The sequence below is a fragment of the Salmo trutta genome, chromosome 27, assembly GCF_901001165.1.
Source record: "Salmo trutta chromosome 27, fSalTru1.1, whole genome shotgun sequence".
Taxonomy (NCBI): Eukaryota; Metazoa; Chordata; class Actinopteri; order Salmoniformes; family Salmonidae; genus Salmo; species Salmo trutta.
Window position 1 is genome coordinate 29,386,123 of NC_042983.1, and position 26,279 is coordinate 29,412,401.

Below are 26,279 nucleotides of genomic sequence, written 5' to 3' on the forward strand. Positions count from 1 at the left end.
TACACATGTTTTCACAGATGGACAGGGGGAAATGCAAAATAAATAATTTAATAAAGATTCTTTGCCTGCAGCAGCACAACCCCGCCATAGAGCGGGGCTGTAGCAGCGGATTGTGTCTTTTACAACAAGTGTTTTCTTGGACAGAAAGCGTGAGCTTTCTTTGACTTATCGGTGGTATCCCATGGCAACTGAGAGACAACAAAAACAGTTCACTAGTTACTACAGCCTCAAAGTCTATATCGTACAAATTCCAGAAAACAAAATTAGCTTGGCCTTAATTTAAGGTTAGGGTCAGACAATGTTAGCAGGTTGGTGAAAGTTAGGGTTAGGTTTAAAATCCACTTTCAAGAAAAGAGATTGTAGAAATAGGCGGGGTTTATGAATTTGTGGCTGCAGTAACTAGTGACGACAAAAAAACGGCCATAAATCAGCGGAGAAGAACAACAAAAGCAGAGACTGACGGTAAGATTTATGGAAAACTAGTTAGCTACAGTAAGTAGCGAACCCAGCAATCAAGGGTTAGTTGAAGTGTTACGTTGTTGTTTAAAATACTGTTAAACAACGCCATATGCCAACTTTATGCTTCACCGTCCGAAGTGCGAGAAAGTCATGGTTGCTGAAGAAGTGAGCAAGGTAGACTTTTTTTTTGTAAACATGCCTTCTTCAGGGAAAGGGAGTGAGTGTCTGTGTGAAACTCCACAGAGGTAAATACAGTGACTGGTTTTGTTTATAATGTTACCAGCGTCCTGTTTGGTCATGGGAGAAGTGTGTGTGCGGGTTGCGGTTCGGATCAGACCTTTGCTTCCCAAAGAGGTGCTACACAATCACCAGGTGTGTGTGCGCGTGGTGCCCGACAGCGCCCAGGTGATGCTGGGAAGCGACCGAACCTTTTCTTTTGACCACGCCTTTGGACCGACTGCATCGCAGGATCAGTTTTACGAGTCATGTGTCAAACCTCTGGTGGCATCCCTCGTTGACGGCTACAATGCTACAGTGTTCGCCTACGGACAAACCGGTTCTGGAAAGACGTACACCCTTGGCGGGGGACATGTTGGTAAGTTAACAGTATGAGCTTATCTGTACTCTTTGACATCATGGAGACACCAAGTGCATTGAGGGATGATGATGTTCGGACATTAGTCCTTGAATAATCTCCTACCACTACGATTCTGAACTGAGCTGCCACTGGAACAGGAGGAAAACGTTAGGCAAATGCAGAGAACTTTATGATTATAGGCCACTTTTTATTATCACAACTCTGCTTTTGTGTTTTTACCATGGAACTTGCTTTCCCTCTGTAATACTTGTACCCTTGTTAGCATCTCTGGTGGAGGAGGAAAGTGGGATCATTGGTCAGGCTGCAGCAGATCTGTTTGTGCTCCTGGGGGAGAGGAGGGCTGCAGACGTCAGGTCTGCAGCGGATGTGAGGGTGTCCTATGTGGAACTGTACCGGGAGGAGCTCAGGGACCTGCTAGAGCTCCACACCGCACACAGAGAGCTGCACATCAGAGAGGACGACAGGGGCAACACAGGTAACACTCCTCACTGTCTGTGCTAGGGTGTGCGTGTGCATTCAGTATGACAGAATTGAATGTGTTTTACAGTGTTGATAGAGGTTATACTGAGGCTGGTGGTGTGAACATACATGCTGTATGGAATCTGACTGAAATTAATGTGTGTTTCAGTTGTGGTGGGGGCCAGAGAGACTGTGATTACCTCAGCTGAGGAGTTGCAGAGCGTCCTGGAAGCTGGCAATGCCCTGAGACACACTGGCCCCACTCAGATGAATGAGCGCTCCAGCCGCTCTCACGCAATTGTCACCGTGCAGTTGACACAGCATAACCACGACGACGGCTCTGTCCGCTCCTCTAAACTCCACCTGGTGGATCTGGCTGGGTCGGAGCGGGCTGCGCGCACTGGGAACACAGGCTTGCGCCTCAAAGAGTCTGTCCACATTAACACCGGCTTGCTGGCTCTGGGCAACGTCATCCGTGCACTCTCTGACCCCCATCGCCGTGGCAACCATGTGCCGTACCGTGACGCCAAGATTACACGCCTCCTCCGGGACTCACTGGGTGGCTCCGCCCACACACTCATGGTGGCCTGCGTCAGCCCCTCCCACCACAATGTCACAGAGACGTTGAGCGTGCTGCAGTTTGCCTCACGGGCACGCCACGTGAAGAACCAGCCTGGGTTGTGTCCTGCCAGGGCATGTACGGGCTGGCAGCCTGGAGAGGCTCGTGTGGAGGAGCTGGAGCAGGAAGTCCAGACTCTGAGAGAGGCACTGAGAAAGAGGGATAAGACAGGGGGAGGGGTCTTTATGACTGACAGCTCCAAACAGACCCCTCAGGAAGAGCATGACAACAGGGGTGCGGGCCTAGTGGAGGAGCCCCAGTACTGCTGCCTTGCACAGGACGCTGCCTTCATATTGGAGGAGCTCCAGAGTTCCACCCTGAGTCCTGCTCTGCAGCACCGCTTGCAGGAATGGCTGGGGAGACACGAGGAGCTTAGCCACTCCTGCCACACTGATCACCAGCACCCTGTGGGGGACACAGGGGACAAGCCTCACCACAACACCATCCTCCAGCTCAGACGAGAGCTCAGGAAGTGCCAGGTAGTGGGCTCTGTTTCCCAGCTTTTTTCCCTCAATATTATCTATTTTTACACCGTATTCTAACTAGAGGTATAAATTGTAACTCTCTCTCCCACTCCTTCCCTCCATCAGGATACTCTGGCTATAGACGAGCAGGTATTTGACCAGAGGGAGGCAGAGCTGCAGCAGGTGCAGAGGCAGGTGCAGACACTGCTACAGGAGAAACAGAGACACCTCCAGTCCTTACAGGAGGAGAGGGAGCACAGACGCAAACAGGTAAGGAGAGCGAGAGTGACACAGAGACTCTAAGCTGAGCTGGAAGATAACGAGAAATGGAGAAACATAGAGGCAAAGATAGAATTGGGCATTTCTGCATTGGTTGACAACTGACGCTTTCCGTTGTTTGAGTGTGCAGAGCGAGCAGCTGGTAGAGCAGCAGCTGTTAATCGATCGTCTCCGCGGTGACCTCCTGACCTCCAGGATGGCATCCTCGGGAGCCTTGCTGGAAACCGGGGCTTCTGGGAAGTCTGCGAAGAGACCTCACAGTGTTCCCCTGATCAGCCAAGGCCATTGTGGTACAAGGAAGGTACGTGTCCCGAGCAACTGTGTGTGTGCGACAATGGCTAAGTTTGTCTTTGTGTGTCTCTTATGCAGATCCACACTAGTCCTCCGGCCTGTTCGTTGGAGAGGGTGATGGCTGCCTTTAAGACCCGCAGTCAGCTGCTGCTGGCACAGATAGAAGAGAAAGACGAGGTCATCTGCCCACAAAGAGAACAGGAGGAAGCGGAGGAGGAGGATCAGGGGGGGAGTAAGGGATTCAGGTGAGAAAGACTGATATAATAATGTAATGCTGCTTTTAGACTGTAACAGCTGTTCCACTAGTGTATACACACCCTGATGTTATACTAGGGACATTGTGTTTACATAGCTAGAGCTGATGTTAGACTAGGGACATTGTGTTTACATAGCTAGAGCTGATGTTCTACTAGGGACATTGTGTTTACATAGCTAGAGCTGATGTTCTACTAGGGACATTGTGTTTACATAGCTAGGGCTGATGTTATACTAGGGACATTGTGTTTACATAGCTAGAGCTGATGTTCTACTAGGGACATTGTGTTTACATAGCTAGGGCTGATGTTCTACTAGGGACATTGTGTTTACATAGCTAGGGCTGATGTTCTACTAGGGACATTGTGTTTACATAGCTAGAGCTGATGTTATACTAGGGACATTGTGTTTACATAGCTAGGGCTGATGTTAGACTAGGGACATTGTGTTTACATAGCTAGGGCTGATGTTATACTAGGGACATTGTGTTTACATAGCTAGAGCTGATGTTATACTAGGGACATTGTGTTTACATAGCTAGAGCTGATGTTAGACTAGGGACATTGTGTTTACATAGCTAGAGCTGATGTTAGACTAGGGACATTGTGTTTACATAGCTAGAGCTGATGTTAGACTAGGGACATTGTGTTTACATAGCTAGAGCTGACAGTGAGGACTTTTGAAGAGCAGAATCAACAACATCTGCATAATCAAAACAATTGCTTTGTGAGAAGGTGTTAACCATCAAAGGTGTAAACCCATGTTCGTAGTTAGCCATTGTTTTGTAAATGCCGCCCTAAAAGCCCTTAGCGGACATTCCCTGGCCCCAAATCAGAGCAGGTCCACTGAGGCCATGGCCCAGTGAGTCCCAGGAGCCGGGCCGTGGAGGTGGAAACACAAAAGTCTGAGCCTTTTTGGTAAAACACTGGGGTAAATCCTCAGTGGAAATGTACCATAATATCCTGCTTTTGAGTTATGTCATTGTTCTACTTTTTTACGACACAATACTTATTTAATTTTGATCTATATTGCAGGCGCTCAATGAACCGCACATGGACAAGCAGACCGAACCCAGCCTGTTTTAACCAGAACCAGACGCAAAATACTAGTTTGGACCAGATTGAGGACGGGCTCCAGTTACCTCAACCGTCAAAACTCCCTACAGGTAAATACAGTGATATATATATGTAACACTTTAAGAGTCTTATATTTCCTGTCATTTCTGTTTCATTGCTAAGCCCGGCCTGTGCTTCCGTAGAGCGCGAGGAGCGCAGAGTGAGGCGGAGTCAGACGGTGAATCTGCAGCGCCTACAGCAGGCGGAGACACAGAGCAGGGCTAGCCTGCAGACCATTGGCTCCAGGGATCTATACAGGACCAAGGTCAGTGCTAACAATACAACATATGGAGAACATTTTATACAGCACTCATAGAGCAGTCATAAAGCATTTATACAGCACTCATTGAACAGTCTTAAATCATTTTGGTCTTTCTATAAACTAGGGTCCCAGTGAGGATTTCCTACACTGGACAACTTGTAACAGCTGTTGATAAGTCATTGATAAAAATATATATATATTTTTTCATGCCATTACGTTAAGATATAAGGGGGATACATATATTCATTCAAATTCACGAGTTGATTTAAAACCTATGTTTAATTCTTTGTCATGTTTGGTGTCTTGACTGATTTGTCCAAAATCGTGTGAGATAAAACTTTTCTGTCCTTGCATTTATGGCAGTGTAAGTAGTTGATATCATATATTAAGCATTAATCAGTTAAATTAGACATTGAACTTGAATCCTGGATGGATAGAAATCTCATCTATCCTGGATGGATAGAGATCTCAGAAATGCAGTGTAACTACATAAGATTTAGTGTCGTATGTTAAGGGGTGAAAACAGTTTATGGGCACACAAATCCTGAATAATAAATGCAATTGCCAAATCGAGTCATTTTACCTTGATTCTTAACCTAAATTAATACTGTCATTAACGTGGTTCTTTAATAATTATGCATAATACTTGTTGGATGCACATTTGGTGTCCAGCTGATTAGTTATGCTGCGGTATTTTCACACATCAGATGCTCTAAGAAGGAATTTTCCAAATGACAGTCAAGTTATGAACAGTGGTTGTGATAGTGCATGCGATGCAACAACAGCCCAAGAACTGGAAAAAGGGTGTTCATGAGGAATGTCCAGAATATTTTGGTGTCTCATTCGTTATGCATGTGAAGACAGTTGTGCCTGGATCCATGTTAGATCTAATTTCCCTAGCGACTTGATGTTGATCATCTGTTGTAGTCTGCTAAGAAATTCAAGTACTGGAATATGCTTACCTTAATAATCAGACAGTTCCTCAATTTGGTGCTTGAAAAGTCCTTGTAATTATTGTAGCCAATTTGTAAGTTCTTCTGTCCCTTATTGTCTATGATTTCATTTTTTTATCCGTTTTTGTGTCAATGTCAATTTAAGGGTGACGACAGCATCTAATATTGGCTTCAACTTGCCTTTCCATACAAATCCTTACATCAAAAAAGGAAGCTGGTTTTTGGTCACTTTATAAAAATAGCAATGGTGAGATTAATGCTACCGCTATTCATGGCTTTATTGTGTGTGCCAGCGTCGGCCACATAGGCTACTGAAAAATCACCATCCGTGCATCCAATCTATTTAGTCAGGCAATGTCCACATTATTCTCACATATGTTAGAATGTCATAATCATTTCAATATCAATGCATTGGGAAGGCCTAAAAACGGCACTATTTTTATAGTAAATCTTAAAGGCCTATTTCTTTTTTTGGGGGGGGGGGGGGGGTTCTATAATGTATAACATTGATGTCCTTCAAAATTATAATTCAGTGCTTGAAAAAGTCTGAAAAGTTTGAATTTGACTTGCCAATGTCGGTATGAACTCTGCTTAAATTATGTATAGTCCTAAACCTATGTTGTTTTATAGGTGGAGTTCTAGGGCAATTTGCATATATTCACTATTATTCCTCTAAGTAAACGGGGAGCTGCATGAAAATCCTTTATTTATTTACCATTGTTTGAAAAAAAATGTTTTATCCCGCTGTCAAACGTTGGCCCCATTTTATTTATAGCGATACCCATTCAAGGAGCATTAATACATAACTCCTGTTGACATCAGACTCTCAGTCCTTTCATCCATATACAAGTTTACATACACTTAGGTTGGAGTCATTAAAACTTGTTTTTCAACCACTCCACAAATTTCTTGTTCACAAATTATAGTCTTGGCAAGTCGGTTAGGACATCTACTTTGTGCATGACACAAGTCATTTTTCCAACAATTGTTTACAGACAGATTATTTCACTTATTATTATTTCACTATAATTCACTGTATCACAATTCCAGTGGGTCAGAAGTTTACATACACTAAGTTGACTGTGCCTTTAAACAGCTTGGAAAATTCCAGAAAATGATGTCATGGCTTTAGAAGCTTCTGATAGGCTAGTTGACATCATTTGAGTCAATTGGAGGTGTACCTGTGGATGTATTTCAAGGCCTACCTTCAAACTCAGTGCCTCTTGCTTGACATCATGGGAAACTCAAAAGAAATCAGCCAAGACCTCAGAAAAAAAATTGTAGACCTCCACAAGTCTGGTTCATCCTTGGGAGCAATTTCCAAACGCCTGAAGGTACCACGCTCATCTGTACAAACAATAGTACGCAAGTATAAACACCATGGGACCATGCAGCCATCATACCGCTCAGGAAGGAGACGCGTTCTGTGTCCTAGAGATGAACGTACTTTGGTGCGAAAAGTGCAAATCAATCCCAGAACAACAGCAAAGGATGAGCATTGGTAGAGTTGAAAAAGCGTGTGTGAGCAAGGAGGCCTACAAACCTGACACAGTTACACCAGTTCTGTCAGGAGGAATGGGCCAAAATTCACCCAATTTATTCTGGGAAGCTTGTGGAAGGCTACCTGAAATGTTTGACCCAAGTTAATCAATTTTAAAGGCAATTCTATCAAATACTAATTGAGTGTATGTAAACTTCTGACCCACTGGGAATGTGATGAAAGAAATAAAAGCTGAAAGAAATGATTCTCTCTGCTGTTATTCTGACATTTCACATTCTTAAAATAAAGTGGTGATCCTAACTGACCTAAGACAGGGAATTTTTACTAGGATTAAATGTCAGGAATTGTGAAAACTGAGTTTTTAAAGGTATTTGGCCAAGGTGTATGTAAACTTCCGACTCCAACTGTAGCTCCATCTATGAATTTGGAAGTGGTTACATTTCTCCAGTCCCATCCTTCAGCCTTATAGCAAACTAAGTGGTGGAGCTGCCATTTTGTTTTTCAAATGTAGTAATGTGCATGTGAACAGCATGCTAAAGGGTTTGATGCTGCTGTGTTGCAGGACCTGGGGACAGACAACATGGCTGTCTTTCAGAATGGAGCGTGTAAAGACTCGGAGGAAAAGGTGAGCCCACATGACATCTGCAAATGATCACAGATTTAGGTTTGGCTGCCCCTCCCTACACGATGTGTTTGTTATGGCAAAAAAGGCTATTTCATTGTTCACCATGCAGTCATGGTGATTCCTTAGATCTTATTTGGATATTCAACATAGTTTAAAATAGTCAAATTGTGTTTGTGTGTTTTGAAATATGGATGTGTTCGTTTGGCCGTGTACGATGCCTAGCTGTCTGAGAGACGCACGTGGCTGGAGCAAGAGGAGGAGCGTGCTCTGCAGAGGAGGAGGGGCCTGCAAGAGCTGGAGGAGGAGCTGAGGCACAGAGAAGAAGTGCTGCAGCACCGAGAGGCCTGTGTCCAGGAGAGGAAACAGCTGCAGATCAAGAGGCTCCGCTCCAGTCAGGTAAACACAGAGCGGGGCATAAAAATCCAAAGCATTGTATTGAAATAAAAAACGTATATTATATTTTTGTGTAAGTTACGGCATTCCAGTGTTATCTGATATTGAAAGTGTGTGTGGGTACGTTCATGTGTATTCCTCAGGCTCTGAGTCAGGACTTGCTGCGAGTGTCAGCTCGTCTGGGAGCTTTGGATCAGGAGCTGGAGGAGAGAGGAGGTGTAAGGAGGAGACTGTCCTCCCCGGCAGCAGGGCTGTGTGGAGTGTCTATGGAGGAGCTGCTGAAGGAGAGGGAGAGCCTTCGTCTGAGGAGGGACACCCTGGACACACAGCTGAGAGACGGCAGGGTGCTCACGCCAGAGGTGAGCTCAACGTTCACCACCTTCCTTCCGGCTGGGTGTCACTCTGACTGCAGGCGGCTGATCAGTGGTGTGTGTGTATAGGAGGAGCATGCCCTGCTGCAGTTGGAGGAGGCCCTGGAGGCGTTGGATGCTGCTGTAGAGTTTAAGAACCGTTCCATCCAGGAGAGACAGAGAGAGCTCGGGGACACATCAAACCCCGCCCACGGAGACGAAGATGATGACATCATGAGGGCGCTAAGGGAGCTGCCGCTTCCAGAGGCCTCTGCACTGTTGGTCAAATACTTCAACAAGGTCAGAGTCCCAACACACATACACACTCACCACAAACTACTTTGAGCGACCAAACTAAATCAAAATCACATTTTATTGGTTGCATACACGTTTAGCAGATGTTATTGCGGTGCCTATCCGACCAGAGCCTTTTCATCTCCAATGATGGGGGGGGGGGGGGGTCAATGCAAATAGTCCGGTTAGCCATTTGATTAACTGTTCAGCAGTCTTATGGCTTGGGGGGAATAGGTTTTGTCGTGCCCTCTTCATTACTGTCTTGGTGTGCTTGGACCATGTTAGTTTGTTGGTAATGTGGACACCAAGGAACTTGAAGCTCTCAACCTGCTCCACTACAGCCCTGTCGATGAGAATGGGGGCGTGCTCGGTCCTCTTTTTCCTGTAGTCCACAATCATCTCCTTTGTCTTGATCACGTTGAGGGAGAGGTTGTTGTCCTGGCACCACACGGCCAGGTCTCTGACCTCCTCCCTATAGGCTGTCTCGTCGTTGTCGGTGATCAGGTCCACTGTTGTCATCGGCAAACTTAATGATGGTGTTGGAGTCGTGCCTGGCCGTGCAGTCATGAGTGAACAGGGAGTACAGGAGGGGACTGAGCACGCACCCCTGAGGGGCCCGTGTTGAAGATCAGTGTGACGGATGTGTTGTTACCTACCCTTACCACCTGGGGGCGGCCCGTCAGGAATCCAGGATCCAGTTACAGAGGGAAGTGTTTAGTCCCAGGGTCCTTAGCTTATTGATGAGCTTTGAGGGCACTATGGTGTTGAATGCTGAGCTGTAGTCAATGAATAGCATTCTCACATAGATGTTCCTTTTGTCCAGGTGGGAAAGGGCAGTGTGGAGTGCAATACAGATTGCATCATCTGTGGATCTGTTAGGGCGGTATGCAAATGAGTGGGTCTAGGGTTTCTTGGATAATGGTGTTGATGTGAGCCATGACCAGCCTTTCAAAGCACTTCATGGCTACGGATGTGAGTGCTACAGGTTGGTAGTAATTTAAGCAGGTTACTGAAATATGTTGGTATTACAGACTCGGACAGGGAGAGGTTGAAAATGTCAGTGAAGACACTTGCCAGTTGGTCAGTGCATGCTCGCAGTACACGTCCTGGTAATCCGTCTGGCCCTGCGGTCTTGTGAATGTTGACCTGTTTAAAGGTCTTACTCACATTGGCTGCGGAGAGCGTGATCACACAGTCTTCCGGAACAGCTGGTGCTCTCATGCATGTTTCAGTGTTATTTGCTTCGAAGCGAGCATAGAAGTAGTTTAGCTCGTCTGGTAGGCTTGTGTCACTGGGCAGCTCTTGGCTGTGCTTCCCTTTGTAGTCTGTTATGGTTTGCAAGCCCTGCCACATCCGATGAGCGTCAGAGACTTCGCTTTGTGATAACCAATCGGGAGAGGGAGGTTCTCGCTAGCCTAGTCAGCTTTGAGACTGTACTGGATAGTGGAACATGCTATTATGCATGCTGTTTTGGATATTCACCCACAAAGGGAGAACTAGGTGATGCCTACAACAAAGTGGTACCTGGTTGACAGTACACTGCATTAGAACCCTCATTTGAGGAAAGGCTGGGGGGCTGGGATTGAGATTTTAAGAATTTGAAAAAGGTTTGGCTCAGAAGTGGGACTGGTTCAAGAGATGATGATGATAATAATACATTTAATTTGTATAGTGCTTTTCATGTCAGAGTAATCTCAAAGTTCTACGTAGGCCAAAATAAGACATCCACTACACTCCTAACCTTCCATTAGCCTCCTACTAAGCTGGCAAATGTTGAAAGCATTCCCTTGGCCCCTCCAGGTGGTGTGTCTGAGGGAGTCGGAGCAGCGGCTGCAGCTGCGCTGTGAGGAGCTGGAGCTGCAGAGTGGAGAGCAGGAGGCAGTGACCAGGGAGATGGAGGCAGCTCTACAGCGCCTCACTCTGGACACAGACCGGCGGCTCACTGAGCAGCATCGAGAGCACCAACATAGCATACAGTTACTACTGCAGCAGTGCCGAGGTCCGTGTCTGTGTGTGTATGCATCAATGTGGTAAATGTTTGAGAGTGTGGTATTCCTGCCCTTTCATTGTGTGTTTTACAGTATTCTCACTGCTAATTTTCTGTTTGTGTGTAGAGGGTGGCTCAGGGAACAGTGGTCAGGCGGTCCAGGCTAGGCTGCAGCAGCTGGAGAGAGACCTGTTCTTCTATAAGAGCTCCAGTCGTGAGCTGAAGCGGAAGCTCCGAGAGCTGGTTACCAAATCCCTCCCCCCCCAGGCTCCAGAACTGCAGACCCAGGGCAGGAAGGGTGCCAGTAATGGAGCAGGGGACAGCCCCAGCCTGCAGACTCCCAGAGTAGAGCTGGCCCCTGTCCGTCTGTCCCGTAGGGAGCTGAGGCAGCTCTCACCCTCTGACCCCCGCAGCACTAGGGTGCGGTATACCATGAGGGCCAGCAGAGGCTCATTCCAGGAGGACTCCATTGAAGTGCCCAGAAACACTTACTGACCAGGAGGCTTGAGCACATATCAACCACTTTTTTCATTCGTCCACACTGAGCTAGAAGAAGAGGTCAGGTGAATCTAAGTCAAATAAGATCAATGTGGATGAAGGGGAGGAGGCAAGGAACAGAAGCCACTAACTGAAACTGTTGAGACACGTCAACTGATTCCACGGAGTGAAAACCCTCTCTGCACTTTACAGCACTAAAGTCTGAGTGAATTACACTTCAAACTGCAGACTCATCAGTTAGTCAGAGATAGATGAGCCCACAGCTAAATGGATATCAAAATAATGTGTATTAGAAATGTGATTTTTATGTTTAAATTATTTTACTTTTAAAGATGTCTTTGTTTATAAGATGCTGTGTTCTAGACCCTCGGGCCACTCCAAACTCTAAAGCAAGCCACTGGTCATTCATGCAATATAATTTACCTGTGATTTACTCTGTTTCCTTGTGTGTGGTTTTGGTTATTTAAGTGTTGAACAACTGTTGACATCAAATTGATTGGATCAAACCTGTTAATTTGCACGATTCTCCAATTTGATCTACATTTGTCTTTGCAGTCTCCTGTTTAATGTTAAAGGTGCAACTTGCAATAGTTACTGCTGTCCCATGGTCATTTTAATTACTGGTACCCATTGATTCTTGAAAAATATAACTTATACATGTATATAACTAATATATTGGTCTAATATATTCCCCAAAATGTTAGTCTGATCTTAAGTAGCATGGCTGACACAAGGCTAGTGATCCACCACCACCCCTCAAACAAAAAGTTGAAGGATCCAGTAGGCCTCAAAATAAAAATATATTCAAAACATCATTCTTGTTGGAGCCGTAATTCATGCCTGTGTAATGTAGTTCTCAAGATGAGATGCAGAAATAAAGCTACATTAGAAAGGCAATTGGAAAAATACATATAGCATTTAATAAATATATATATATATATATAGTTGAAGTTGGAAGTTTAAATGTAAATGTATTTGGCTAAGGTGTATGTAAACTCAGTTTTTCACAATTCCTGACATTTAATCATTGTAAGTATTCCCTGTCTTAGGTCAGTTAGGATCACCACTTTATTTTAAGAATTTGAAATGTCAGAATAATAGAAGAGATAATTATTTATTTCAGCTTTTATTTCTTTCATCACATCCCCAGTGGGTCAGAAGTTTACATACACTCAATTAGTATTCGGTAGCATTGCCTTTAAATTGTTTAACTTGGGTCAAACGTTTCGGGTAACCTTCCACAAGCTTCCCACAATAAGTTGGGTGAATTTTGGCCCATTCCTCCTGACAGAGCTGGTGTAACTGAGTCAGGTTTGTAGGCCTCCTTGCTCACACACGCATTTTTAGTTCTGCCCACAAATTTTCTATGGGGTTGAGGTCAGGGCTTTGTGATGGCCACTCCCAATACCTTGACTTTGTTGTCCTTAAGTCATTTTGCCACAACTTTGGAAGTATGCTTGGGGTCATTGTCCATTTGGAAGACCCATTTGCGACCAAGCTTTAACTTCCTGACTGATGTCTTGAGATATTGCTTCAATATATCCACATACCTTTCCTCCCTCATGATGCCATCTATTTTGTGAAGTACACCAGTCCCTCCTGCAGCAAAGCACCTCCACAACATGATGCTGCCACCCCCGTGCTTCACGGTTGGGATGGTGTTCTTCGGCTTGCAAGCCTGCCCCTTTTTCCTCCAAACATAACAATGGTCATTATGGCCAAACAGTTCTATTTTTGTGTCATCAGATCAGAGGACATTTCTTCAAAAAGTACGATCTTTACAAACCGTAGTCTGGCTTTTTTATGGCAGTTTTGGAGCAGTGGCTTCTTCCTTGCTGAGCGGCCTTTCAGGTTATGTCGATAATAGGACTCGTTTTACTGTGGATATAGATACTTTTGTACCTTTTTCCTCTAGCATCTTCACAAGGTCCTTTGCTGTTGTTCTGGGATTGATTTGCACTTCACATCAAAGTACGTTCACCTCTAGGACACAGAACGTGTCTCCTTCCTGAGCGGTATGACGGCTGCGTGGTCTCATGGTGTTTATACTTGCGTACTATTGTTTGTACAGATGAACTTGGTACCTTCAGGTGTTTGGAAATCGCTCCCAAGGATGAACCAGGCTTGTGGAGGTCTACAATTTATTTTTATGAGGTCTTGGCTGATTTCTTTTGATTTTCCAATGATGTCAAGCAAAGAAGTACTGCATTTGAAGGTAGGCTTTGAAATACATCCACAAGTACACCTCCAATTGATTCAAATGATGTAAATTAGCCTATCAGAAGCTTCTAAAGTCATGACATAATTTTCTGACATTTTCCAAGCTGTTTAAAGGCACAGTCAACTTAGTGTATGTAAACCTCTGACCCACTGGAATTGTGATAGTGAATTATAAGTGAAATAATCTGTCTGTAAACAATTGTTGGAAAAATGACTTGTGTCATGCTCAAAGTAGATGTCCTAACCGACTTGCCAAAACTATAGTTTGTTAACAAGAAATTTGTGGAATGGTTGAAAAATGAGTTTTAATGACTCCAACCTAAGTATATGTAAACTTCTGACTTCAAGAGTGTGTGTGTGTGTGTGTGTGTGTGTGTGTGTGTGTGTGTGTGTGTGTGTGTGTGTGTGTGTGTGTGTGTGTGTGTGTGTGTGTGTGTGTGTGTGTGTATATATATATATATATATATATATATATATATATATATATAAAAATGTTTATGTATATATATTTGTATTTTGTAAAAAATGTTTCAATATATTTTGTTTATTACCGACCACAAAATATCAAGTTTTACATACAAAAGCAGAAACTTAATGAATAAATAAATATGTTAGCAAGTAAATACATGTTACAAGATAATACAATTCTTGTTACACCAGAATAATTCTTATTCTGGTGTAACATAAAGCACTTTGCATTCACAGACAACCACCAACACTCAAGGCAATAGTTGTTAACACATTCATGAAACAACACTGGTAAAACTGAAGTGATGTTCTACCTAGGCAATGAAGAACAGGAATGGGGATTCAAGAGATATATTCATTTACGATTAGTATTCATTTAAGGGAATGAAAGCACACAATCCCTTGCATAAATCTCAACAGCGAGGCTACATCAAGAGAAAGTAATACACCCCTAATACTTAATCTCCACAGCAACCCGCCAAAGCCCCCACCATTTCTCCTTCACCCAAATCCAGATAGCTGATGTTCTGAAAGAGCTGCAAAATCTGGACCCATACAAATCAGCCGGGCAAGACAATCTGGACCCTTTCTTTCTAAAATGATCTGCCGAAATTGTTGCAACCCCTATTACTAACCTGTTCAACCTCTCTTTCGTATCGCTCTAGACCCACACTCTAGACCCAAACTGCTACAGACCTATATCTATCCTACCCTGTCTTTCTAAGGTCTTCGAAAGCCAAGTTAACAAACAGATTACCGACCATTTCGAATCCCACCGTATCTTCTCCGCTATGCAATCTGGTTTCAGAGCTGGTCATAGGTGCACCTCAGCCACGCTCATGGTCCTAAACGACATCATAACCGCCATCAATAAGAGACATTACTTTGGTCGTCTTTCCTTCCAGTTCTCTGCTGCCAATGACTGGAACGAACTGCAAAAATCTCTGAAGCTGGAGAGTCATATCTCCTTCGCTAGCTCCTTCACTAGCTTTAAGCACCAGCTGTCAGAGCAGCTCACAGATCACTGCACCTGTACATAGCCCATCTGTAAACAGCCCATCTATCTACCTACCTCATCCCCATACTGTATTTATTTATTTATCTTGCTCCTTTGCACCACAGTATCTCTACTTGCACATTCATCTTCTGCACATCTACCATTCCAGTGTTTAATTGCTATATTGTATATTACTTTACCACCATGGCCTATTTATTGCCTTAACTTACTTAACTTCATTTGCACTCACTGTATATAGACTTTTTGTTTTCTTTTTTCTACTGTATTATTGACTGTATGTTTTGTTTATTCCATGTGTAACTCTGTGTTGTTGTATGTGTCGAATTGCTATGCTTTATCTTGGCCAGGTCACAGTTGCAAATGAGAACTTGTTCTCAACTAGCCTACCTGGTTAAATAAAGGTGAAATAAATAAAATAGATGAACCTGTTTTTAGATGGATTCATATCGATATCATCTTAATCCTACTGGCCAGAGATCTAAGCATCCACCCAACTGTTGAATTGGCAACCATGAGCGACAACTGTTACAGAGCACAATGGCTGGGCTATGTTATATGGTATTCATCATCATCTTCCAACTTTTAAAGCAAGAGTGAATTTGACATTCTTTGGACTCTATTCTTAGTTCTCATCTCTGCAAATACACATTTATTTTGGTGGCCAGGCCAAGCACTTATCCAAAACAACAACAAAAAAACATGAATTTGCTTAAAAAAACAGCTGAACATAAAATGCCGTAAGACTATACAAGGTACTGAGAAAGCCACACAATGTACATAATACACAGTGGCTGACTGGAATATATAAATAATGGAATAAGAAATCAGAGCACAGTTAAATAGCCTTTTGTTGCTTTTTGTATCCATTTCTGCCCAGACAACTATAAGTCACATGTACAATCACACAAGTTTTTCTTAGTCATAAATATACGTTTTGACTAGGATTAGATTTGCCTCTTTTGTTTAGTTTTCCTTACAGTACAATTCACACACAACAGTGTACAGACATAATATAGAATAGACAAACAAGGCAGAATATGGGAAATAATCAAAACACTGCCCATTACTAAATTGCCGACATGGTTTCAACAGATTCATGACTCCTAACAGTGTGCAGTGCCACACGTCATGACCATACACACAGATTTACAGGGTATACAGACCAGTGGCATGTCTCTGTTAGGACCTGACTACAATGGGAGTTTAGCAGATACAGATGACATAGAAACAGGTGATTTAGTCTGAGATGAAAGGAAGAGGAAAAACCGATGTTCTTATTTCCTGAATTAAGAAATCCATAAAATGATTTCCTATTTCACACCTAATTAAACCACAGAGCAAAGAAAACGTATGTCGTGTCTTTATGTAAAAATGAACCATTCTACCCTTCATATGGGCAATCTGAGGTTGCTACATCCATTTTTTGAAACTTATAAATTAATGATATGCACCCATTTGTTGTTGAAAAATACAACTTATAAAAGCCTCATGAGCTTAGTTTAACTGTCATAGCCCATCAGAACCCAAAATATAAGATTGTTTTACTCCAATGTTTGTGAACAAAGTAAATATAAACAAACACTATATGGCCTCAAAACATGGTTAAAACTAGAATGTTGATATCATGGATGGTCAGTACTTCCATCCATAGCTCTGTCTATCAATTTGCGAGTGATTACATTTCTCCAGCCCCATCCCTCAGTTTTTTAGCGAAACGGGTGGGGTGGGGGGAGTGGGTACGCTTTATTATCGTTTCAACTGCTGATTGCCGCTTCAAGTGAACCAATTAATTATCTTACTTCAGTTTGGTTTAAAGGAATTCCAAAATAGATTGTAAGGTAACACCTACAGTACCTACCAAACTACATTCAGTAACAACTTACTTGGGACAGGGTTACTTGCGAGGTAGTCTACTTATTCAACACAGTATAACATTTAAGCTGATCTAATTTTCTCCTTGCACTGGCCTTTGGCACATCAGGTAGGTAGGTACCCTACCTGTAACCTAATTTACTCAGGTAAACTACCGCTCCAGACGGAGTCTGTTAATTACTTTAAACTCCAACATTTGGATGTTTCACTGGACCAGGTTAAGCCTACTCCTGTACTGAATGGCACTTGGTAACTTTCACATCTTAAAATATTCTAGGACTATCTATAGTCCATATTTATGTTTAACTGATATTCAGTTCTTGAGTAAAATAATTGTGTCTAGGTCTATGAAACCATCTCTGTGTATGTATATACTAACCCCACTTCAATCAACAGTAGGTCTACAAGGCATACCGCATACTATGACTAAATATTTGTCACAGTTTAATAAAAAATCAACCAAACTGTGTCACTGACAGAATAACTGGAGGTAAAAGTCATCATTCCCTTGGTGTTCCATGATGAAACCTGAAATGACAAAGTACTGGTATAGCATTACATGGTATACCCTGGCTGGTTTCACATACATTTGATATTTTAGTAAATCAGCAGACACTCTTATCCAGAGTTACTTACAGTAGTAATTAGGGTTAAGTGCCTTGCTCAAGGGCACATTGACAGATTTTTCACCTAGTCAACTTCTAACCACTAGGTTACCTGTCACCATAGATGAGAAGGTAGTGAACAATAGTGGTGACCCTGTGAAGAAGGCGGTGGTATAGAATAGTATATAAGGTGACCCCTAATCTGAGTGCATCTGGGTCATGTTCACCAGGGCACTCAATGGAAAACATTTAAAAACATTTGGCGAAGGAAAATTAAAATGATCGTTTGTTATAGGACAAGTCTAAGTAGTTCCTGCCTGTTTCAGTCCCATTTCTTCAGTTTGGTGCCTAATAAACACAACCCTGATCTATCTGTTCTGTTGCAGCTGTTCAGACTGGGATGCCTTGAGACAGACTAAGCGGAAACTGGAAGAGGATAAAGGAAGAGAAGTGGACGGCTCCTGGAGATCACTTGTTCTCAATGAGAGTCTGCACCTTGCACACCAGGTCCCGGGCCAGAGTCAGGATCTGCTTGATGTTGTGATGCTCAGCCATTTCTGAAAGGAGTCGAGAGAAGATGAAAATGTCATACCAGCTGAACCACTGCCAGCATCAATGCACAAGGCTATACCATCATATTTATTTTATGTATATGTGGGTAAGTCCTGCATTCCCCTGTAACTCTGTATTCTCAGAGCTGGAGTATGACCTTTCACTGCATGCTGACAGTTCATAATCAGAGCCATCCAGTAGCTAGCTACACTGCAAACATTATTTAGCAGGTTCACGTGAAGCAATTGTAATGTCAGTTCACCACAACAGACATGAGAGTCTACTGATTAGCACAGAGTAGTCTGTATTTCATTACATTTTGTATTAAAAACACAGTTTGAGATCATTGTGAGGGGTTTTCCCCATTGGCTTAAATGGTTGGGCGTCCAGGGAAAATATTGTCTGTGGTTGCCATAGTAACCAAGGGGGCGTCGCTTAGCGAAGGGTCAATTGCGTGCGTTATTCACTGAACCATTTATTTTCTCAGCACAGGGACCCAGTCAAGGTTACTATTCCCCCTTCAGCTATTGACAAAGTTGGACATGAATAAAAATACATTTTAGGTTTATCTTTCTCTAGACAATTGAAATGCAATGCTCCACATTGACACTTAATCTGTAAATCTACAGTTTGTACCCCAGTAGAGTATTTCATATTAGCTGCTGCAAGGCGGCAGACAGTTTACCATTAAAAGGGTATAGTACGCACACACCTATCGTTTTTCCAAGTGCATGGAGACATTTTTCTTATACAGAAATGCTGGTTGAAAAGTTCCATACCTTCAATGCTCCGCAAACAACTGAATGAATTGTTGCTTCATTGTTAGACAGTTTACCGTTGAAAAACTTAATGATGTCGGTGAAGTCCATGTTGTTCTCCAGAATGATGTCCCGGTAGACCTCCACCAGTGCCAGTGCGATGAAGAGGACAAAGTGGCCGGAGGAGGCGTCCTTCGCTGCCCAGATGGTCTCCCATACCGCAAACACATCGTCATACACCAGCTCTGAAAATAGAGAAGTACAGGGGGATGCAGGAGTCAGTTATGGTAGGAGTGGTGGGGAAATCTAAATCTGATAGAATTAGAGAAGGTATAAGTCAAATTGTAATAGCTTCACCTTGCCCTCCGACTGGGCTAGATGAAATTGACTTTGGGATTCAGAATGCAAGTACAGTACATGAGGATGAATCATGAGTCAAGATGGTTGGGATTGGAGTTCAGGGCTCTTGGTTTTTAATGAAGATAGAAGTGTGTTTGAATATGAGGGGTATAAACACCTAGATGGGAAAGATTAGAGGGTAGGATTGATAATGAGATAGCCATTGATTCATATTCACCGTGCCCTCACGTGTCCTTCACGCAGTAGTGACCCATCTTCTTATTCATTACCAACTCCCGAAGGCACTTTTTCCTGAGTGATCTTACTGCCTGCCGCATCATTGATGTGGAAGCAGCTTATTATAACTAGGTATTGTTATCTTGTGTTGCTTCATGTCCGTTGTATATTTGGTCATGGTATGAAAACACGCTCTCCCCTAAGTCTAATTGACATTTGCTACGGGCAATTCCACGGTAACAGTGGGATGCTGAGACTCCAATTTTTCACTTTGAAATGTATGCCAATGATTGCAAAGTTAAACAAACCATAGAAAAATACATTTATTTGAAGAACAGTGCAGATGCAAAGTTTGGAAGCAGAATGACGGGTTGTGCTGTTTGTTCCATCATTCTGTTACCAAACATCTGCACTGTTCTTCAAATACATTTCTTTTTCTATGGTTTGTTTAATTTTGCAATCATAGTTTTTTGTTTGGAATGCATTTTAAAGTCTCAGTGTTCCTCTACAGTAATAAGTCCCCTCATAGCAGGATGTCATTATTACCACGTTTTAAGTCTAGAAGGAACCATCGGTAGCAGAAGTAGAAGTGGGTGTAGTCGCCATTTTGGTGCATGAGCTCAAAGATCTCCGAATCCAGTATCTACAGAGAGGTAGGAGAAGGAAGGGAGTAGTAGGAGAGAGGGCAGACAGTTGAAAGAAAAGAGAAGCCAGACAGACAGTTGAAGGAAAAGAGACGGGTTGGGGAGTAGAGGGAGTGGGTCGGGGAAGAGAGGATGGGGGTTAGTGGAGACCATAAAGTTAGATGTGTTAGTTTCACTGCCAATACATATAAAAATATAGAAGTTACAAAGGGTCTCTGTGGCCTCACCTGGATGAGAGAGCGCATGTTGGCAAAGTGGGTGTCCATGGCCCCGCCGTGGGGGAAGTTCTGATTCATCCTCTTCATGAGCTCTGTGAAACAGCTAAAGGCCATGGTCTCTGAGAGAGGGGGGAGGAAAGATGGAGAGAGAGGGGGAGGAAAGATGGGGAGAGAGGGGGGAGGAAAGATGGAGAGAGAGGGGGGAGGAAAGATGGAGAGAGAGAGGGAGGAAAGATAGAGAGGGAGGAAAGATGGAGAGAGAGGGGGAGGAAAGATGGAGAGAGAGAGGGAGGAAAGATGGAGAGAGAGGGGGGAGGAAAGATGGAGAGAGAGAGGGGAGGAAAGATGGAGAGAGAGAGGGAGGAAAGATGGAGAGAGAGGGGGGAGGAAAGATGGAGAGAGAGGGGGGAGGAAAGATGGAGAGAGAGAGAGGGAGGAAAGATGGAGAGAGAGGGGGAGGAAAGATGGAGAGAGAGGGGGGAGGAAAGATGGAGAGAGAGAGGGAGGAAAGATGGAGAGAGAGGGGGGAGGAAAGATGGAGAGAGAGGGGGGGAGGAAAGATAGAGAGAGAGGGGGGAGGAAAGATGGAGGAAAGATGGAGAGAGAGAGAGGGAGGAAAGATGGAGAGAGAGAGAGGGAGGAAAGATGGAGAGAGAGAGAGGGAGGAAAGATGGAGAGAGAGGGGTGAGGAAAGATGGAGAGAGAGAGAGGGAGGAAAGATGGAGAGAGAGAGAGGGAGGAAAGATGGAGAGAGAGAGGGAGGAAAGATGGAGAGAGAGAGAGGGAGGAAAGATGGAGAGAGAGAGGGAGGAAAGATGGAGAGAGAGAGAGGGAGGAAAGATGGAGAGAGAGAGAGGGAGGAAAGATGGAGAGAGAGGGGGGAGGAAAGATGGAGAGAGAGGGGGGAGGAAAGATGGAGAGAGAGAGAGGGAGGAAGATGGAGAGAGAGGGGGGAGGAAAGATGGAGAGAGAGGGGGGAGGAAAGATGGAGAGAGAGGGGGGGAGGAAAGATGGAGAGAGAGGGGGGAGGAAAGATGGAGAGAGAGAGGGAGGCAAGATGGAGAGAGAGGGGGGAGGAAAGATGGAGAGAGAGAGGGAGGAAAGATGGAGAGAGAGAGGGAGGAAAGATGGAGAGAGAGGGGGGAGGAAAGATGGAGAGAGAGGGGGGAGGAAAGATGGAGAGAGAGGGGGAGGAAAGATGGAGAGAGAGAGGGGAGGAAAGATGGAGAGAGAGGGGGGAGGAAAGATGGAGAGAGAGAGGGAGGAAAGATGGAGAGAGAGAGAGAGGGAGGAAAGATGGAGAGAGAGAGGGAGGAAAGATGGAGAGAGAGAGGGAGGAAAGATGGAGAGAGAGAGAGGGAGGAAAGATGGAGAGAGAGAGAGGGAGGAAAGACAGACAGAAATGTTGAGCGGTCTGCTTCTATCACCCGTTCGGTTGTCCAACCTGAAGCTCAACAGAACCCCTGTCCTCTGTTTCATAGTATTATATTCATTGTACTCTTTCTTTATTTCTCAATACCTCTGTATGATATAGTGATAGTCTAAGATGAGTCTCATTGACAAACTGTTGTTTGACTAAGCGTTGATGTGTGTGTGTGTGTTATAGAGCAGCTGAACCCCAAAAAATATTGATTTGGTTGAAAACGGCATCGATATTAGTCAGAAACATTGATTCTAGTGTTAAAATTGACTACAAAGTGTAAATAGCATATTTTGGTCATAAAGTCAGTATCTTCCAAAACAGGTATTAGGGAAGCTGTTACGTTAGATCATGCCCACTTGCCCACTAACACAGGACTGTAACGCCTAGGGAGAATTGTGCATGGAGAAATGCTCGGAGAAACAGCTGCGCTGATGGCACTCTATCCAATCGTACGGCAGAACCTACAGACAGAGACAGACCTGCCCACCTTATACATGCACCTCGGACTTGTTTACATAAGAAAACACGTCGCCTATGTTATGTTAAAAGAACACTTGGCCCCTAAGTCATTATTCAATCCTATACTTACAACTTGTGCTAAGTTAGGATATTATACTGAATTGAATCAACCGGACTCAGAGGTAAACTTCAACATGTCTTGACTCCATGACAGTCGGTGTAACTAGAACCCAGAATTATTTACCGACGTGGTAACATCCTATCAGTACGTCACATCAATACACAACCTCCACCCTTTACTTGGATATAAACTTCAACTTCAACCTAACATACACAACAACACTTGTTTCTTTACCTGCATAGCAACCAGTGGAGGCTGGTGGGAGGAGCTATAGGAGGACGGGCTCTGTGTACTGACTGGAATGTAATAAATGGAATGGAGTCAAACATGTGGTTTCCATATGTTTGATGTGTTTGATATCTTTTCATTTATTCAATTCCAGCAATTACAATGAGCCCTTCCTCCTATATCTCCTCCCACCAGCCTCCACTGATAGCAACCATTATGTTACCAATAAACAAATGAAATCTGTTCCCAGTTTCTTACTCGTTTGGTTTTCCTAATCAACTTTCCTTTATCAGCTTACTTTCTTACTGTAACAAAACATAACTCAAACATTAAAAGTCTTTTCATTAGTGCTTTGTACTTTTCAGTTTATTCTTGTTTTCTTTACCCCTTACTTTTTAAAATGTATTTAACCTTTATCATTATTTAATGACAAAGTCTGTTAGCTTCTGTGACCGTTTGATTTGTCTGTGAGGCCTGACTGGTTTGGGTGTCAGTGGTCTTTGTGGTGACCTCCCTTAATAGTCTCTGGTTTGGACTCAGAGTAGGGTTCTGTTCCACAGTCTCTTTCAGATGAGTGGTGTCCATTGGTTGTGGAGCTGGCTCCTCAGTTGTGTACCTTTTCACAAATGTTGTATTTCTGTACTACTGGTTAGACTGAACAGCCACATTGTTTCCCTCTTTGCTGATCACAGTGTGTGGTACCCTTTTATTTATTTATTAGGTTCCCTATTAGGGAACCCCCGGCTAGTCTTACTGGGGTCCGACATATAACTAAAAATGCATTACAGACAAAATACTTTACAATTTGCATACATTTAAAATCATTAACATGTAATGTGTGTGTACATCTATCAGTTACACATACATGACAGGACATACACACAACCCGTAGGTCACATGGTGGAGAGGCGTTGTGCCGTGAGGTGTTGCTCTATTTGTTTTTTGAAACCAGGTTTGCTGTTCTCTTGCACTATATAACACGGAAGGGAGTTCCATGCACTCATGGCTCTGTATAATACTGTACGTTTCCTTGAATTTGTTCTGGACCTGGGGACTGTGAAAAGACCCCTGGTGGCATGTCTGCTGGGGTAAGTGTGGGTGTCAGTGCTGTGTGTAAGTTGACTATGCAAACAAATTGGAATTTCCAACACATTCATGTTTCTTATAAAAACAAGAAGTTTTTATTTTATCGTTCCTCAACTCTTAGCCAAGACATGCATAGTATTAATATTATTCCTCTGATTACAATGAAGAGCAAGACATGTCGCTCTGTTCTGGGCCAGATGCAGCTTAACTAGGTCTTTCTTTGCAGCACATGACCATATGACTGGACAATAATCAAGATAAGATAAAACTAGAACCCGCAGGACTTGCTTTGAGGAGTGTGGTGTCAAAAAAGCAGAGCATCTCTTTATTACGGACAGACCTCTCCCCATCTTTACATCCATTGAATCTATATGTTTTGACCATTACAGTTTACAATCTAAGGAACACCAAGTAATTTAGTCTCCTCAACTTGTCCAACAGCCACACCATTCATTACCAGATTCAGCTGAGGTCTAGAACTTTTGTACCAAATACAATGCTCTTAGTTTTAGAGATGTTCAGGACAGTTTATTACTGGCCACCCATTCCAAAACAGACTGCAACTCTTTGTTAAGGGTTTCAGTGACTTCATTAGCTGTGGTTTCTGATGCATATATGGTTGAATCATCAGCATACATGGACACATATGCTTTGTTTAATGCCAGTGGCAGGTCATTGGTAAAAATATAAAAGATTAGAGGGCCTAGAGAGCTGCCCTGTGGTACACCACACATTACATGTTTGACATTAGAGAAGCTTCCATTAAAGAAAACCCTCTCAGTTCTATTACATAGATACCTCTGAATCCACGATATTGCAGAGGTTGAAATGCCATAACACATGCATTTCCTCAACAACAGGTTATGGTCAATAATATCAAATGCTGCACTGAAATCTAACAGTACAGCTCCCACAATCTTCTTGATATCAATTTCTTTCAACCATTCATCAGTTATTTGTTTCAGTGCAGTACATGTTGAGTGCCCTTCTCTAGAAGCATGCTGAAAGTATTTTGTTAATTTATTTACAGAGAAGTAGCATTGTATTTGGTCAAACACAATTTTTTTCAACAGTTTGCTAAGAGCTGGCAGCAAGCTTATAGGTCTGCTGTTAGAACCAGCAAAGGCTGCTCTACCACTCTTGTGTAGCGGAATGACTTTGGCTTCCCTCCAGGCCTGAGGACAAAGACTTTCCTCTAGGCTCAGATAAAGATATGACAGATAGGAGTGGCTATAGTCAACTACCATCCTCAGTAGCTTTCCATCTAAGTTGTCAATGTCAGGTTTGTCATTATTGATCGATAACAATACAATACTGTTTCCACCTCTCCCACACTAACTTGACAAAATTCAAACCTGCAATGCTTTTCTTTCATGATTTTGGTATTTTTTTTACACGAGTACGATGGCACACTATTTGTTGTTGGCATTTCCTGCCTAAGTTTCCCCACTTTGCCAATGAAGAAAACATTAAAATAATTGGCAACATCAAATGGTTTGGTGATGAATAAACCATCTGATTCCATGAAAGATGAAGTTGAATTTGTCTTTCTGCACATCATTTCATTTTATCAAAGGTTTTTATATCATTAATCTTGGCTTCATAATACAGTTTCTTCTTTTTTTTTGTTGAGTTCAGTCACATCATTTCTCAATTTGCAGTAAGTCAGCCAGTCAGATGTGCAGCCAGACTTATTTGCCACTCCTTTTCCCCCATCTCTTTCAACCATACAGTTTTTCAATTCCTCATCAATCCATGGAGCCTTAACAGTTCTAAAAGTCAGTTTCTTAACATGTTTATCAATAATTGGAAGATGCAATTTAATAAATTCATCAATGTGCTGCGTCTGGATGCTCCTTATTAATCACATCAGACCAACAAATATTTTTAACATCATCCACATGAGTCAAAGCAAAATATTTTGTATGATCTCTCATACACTATTTTAGGCCCAGCTTTTGGAACTTTGGCTTTCCTGGATATAGCCACAATATTGTGATCATTGCATCCAATGGGTACGGATACAGCTATTAGTAAAAATGTCATCGATACATGTGGATGATCTTGTTCCTGTAGTGTTTGTAAACACCCTGGTAGGTTGATTAATAACCTGAACCAGATTACAGGCACTGGTTACAGTGAGTAGCTTCCTCTTAAACGGACAGCTTGATGAAAAACAGTCAATATTTAGGTCCCCAAAAAGTAGTAGTAGTGTGTTTACATCACATACACTATCAAGCATTTCACACATATTATTTAGATACTGACTGTTAGCACTTGGTGGCCTAAAAGAAAAGGCTTTAGATATGTCAGGTAAATCTGCAACCACAACACTTCAATAACACTTGACATACGATCTTCTCTAAGTATTACAGGGATATGGCTGTGAATATATACACCCACACCTCCCCCATAAGCATTCCTGTCTCTTCTATAGATGTTATATCTTTGTATTGCTGCTGCTGTATGTATCATCAAATTAAGTATCTAAGTGAGTCTCAGAAATGGCTGACATATGAATGTTATCTGATGTTAGCAAGTTATTGATTTTATGAACCTTATTTCTAAGGCTACATATATTATTGTGCGCTATTTTCAGCCCTTTCCTGGGTAGATTATCAGAGATAGA

The 26,279-nt window shown here is 43.0% G+C and overlaps 2 protein-coding genes across 9 annotated transcripts in view; one reads left to right on the forward strand and one right to left on the reverse strand.

Moving 5' to 3' along the window:
• The first annotated feature begins 213 nt into the window (after positions 1 to 213).
• On the forward strand, positions 214 to 12,217 carry LOC115164841 (kinesin-like protein KIF27). 3 transcript variants are annotated; one of them, XM_029717694.1, is made up of 15 exons: positions 214 to 633; positions 743 to 1,054; positions 1,320 to 1,532; positions 1,686 to 2,614; positions 2,726 to 2,869; positions 3,009 to 3,179; positions 3,248 to 3,414; positions 4,459 to 4,589; positions 4,683 to 4,804; positions 7,818 to 7,880; positions 8,103 to 8,276; positions 8,417 to 8,632; positions 8,714 to 8,923; positions 10,718 to 10,916; positions 11,032 to 12,217. In XM_029717694.1, exons 2-15 carry the CDS (start codon positions 757 to 759, stop codon positions 11,397 to 11,399), a joined length of 3,405 nt encoding a protein of 1,134 aa, XP_029573554.1. In that variant the 5' UTR covers positions 214 to 633; positions 743 to 756; the 3' UTR covers positions 11,400 to 12,217. The 3 variants fall into 3 exon arrangements, with proteins under 3 accessions (XP_029573554.1, XP_029573555.1, XP_029573553.1); XM_029717695.1 differs by having other exon boundaries at positions 214 to 462; XM_029717693.1 differs by having other exon boundaries at positions 214 to 1,054.
• Positions 12,218 to 16,792: 4,575 nt separating this feature from the next.
• The window catches only part of LOC115164843 (small G protein signaling modulator 1a), a 74,768-nt gene continuing 65,281 nt past the window's right edge, over positions 16,793 to 26,279 (reverse strand). For 5 of the 6 annotated variants that reach the window (XM_029717702.1, XM_029717698.1, XM_029717697.1 and 2 more), the window contains 4 exons: positions 20,343 to 20,452; positions 20,018 to 20,114; positions 18,973 to 19,140; positions 16,793 to 18,142 (listed from right to left, as the gene is read on the reverse strand). In XM_029717702.1, coding sequence (XP_029573562.1) covers positions 18,054 to 18,142; positions 18,973 to 19,140; positions 20,018 to 20,114; positions 20,343 to 20,452 — 464 coding nt within the window. In that variant the 3' untranslated portion in view covers positions 16,793 to 18,053. Of the gene's footprint in view, positions 18,143 to 18,972; positions 19,141 to 20,017; positions 20,115 to 20,342; positions 20,453 to 26,279 lie in introns of those variants that run through there. The other variant, XM_029717700.1, reaches the window with a different exon arrangement.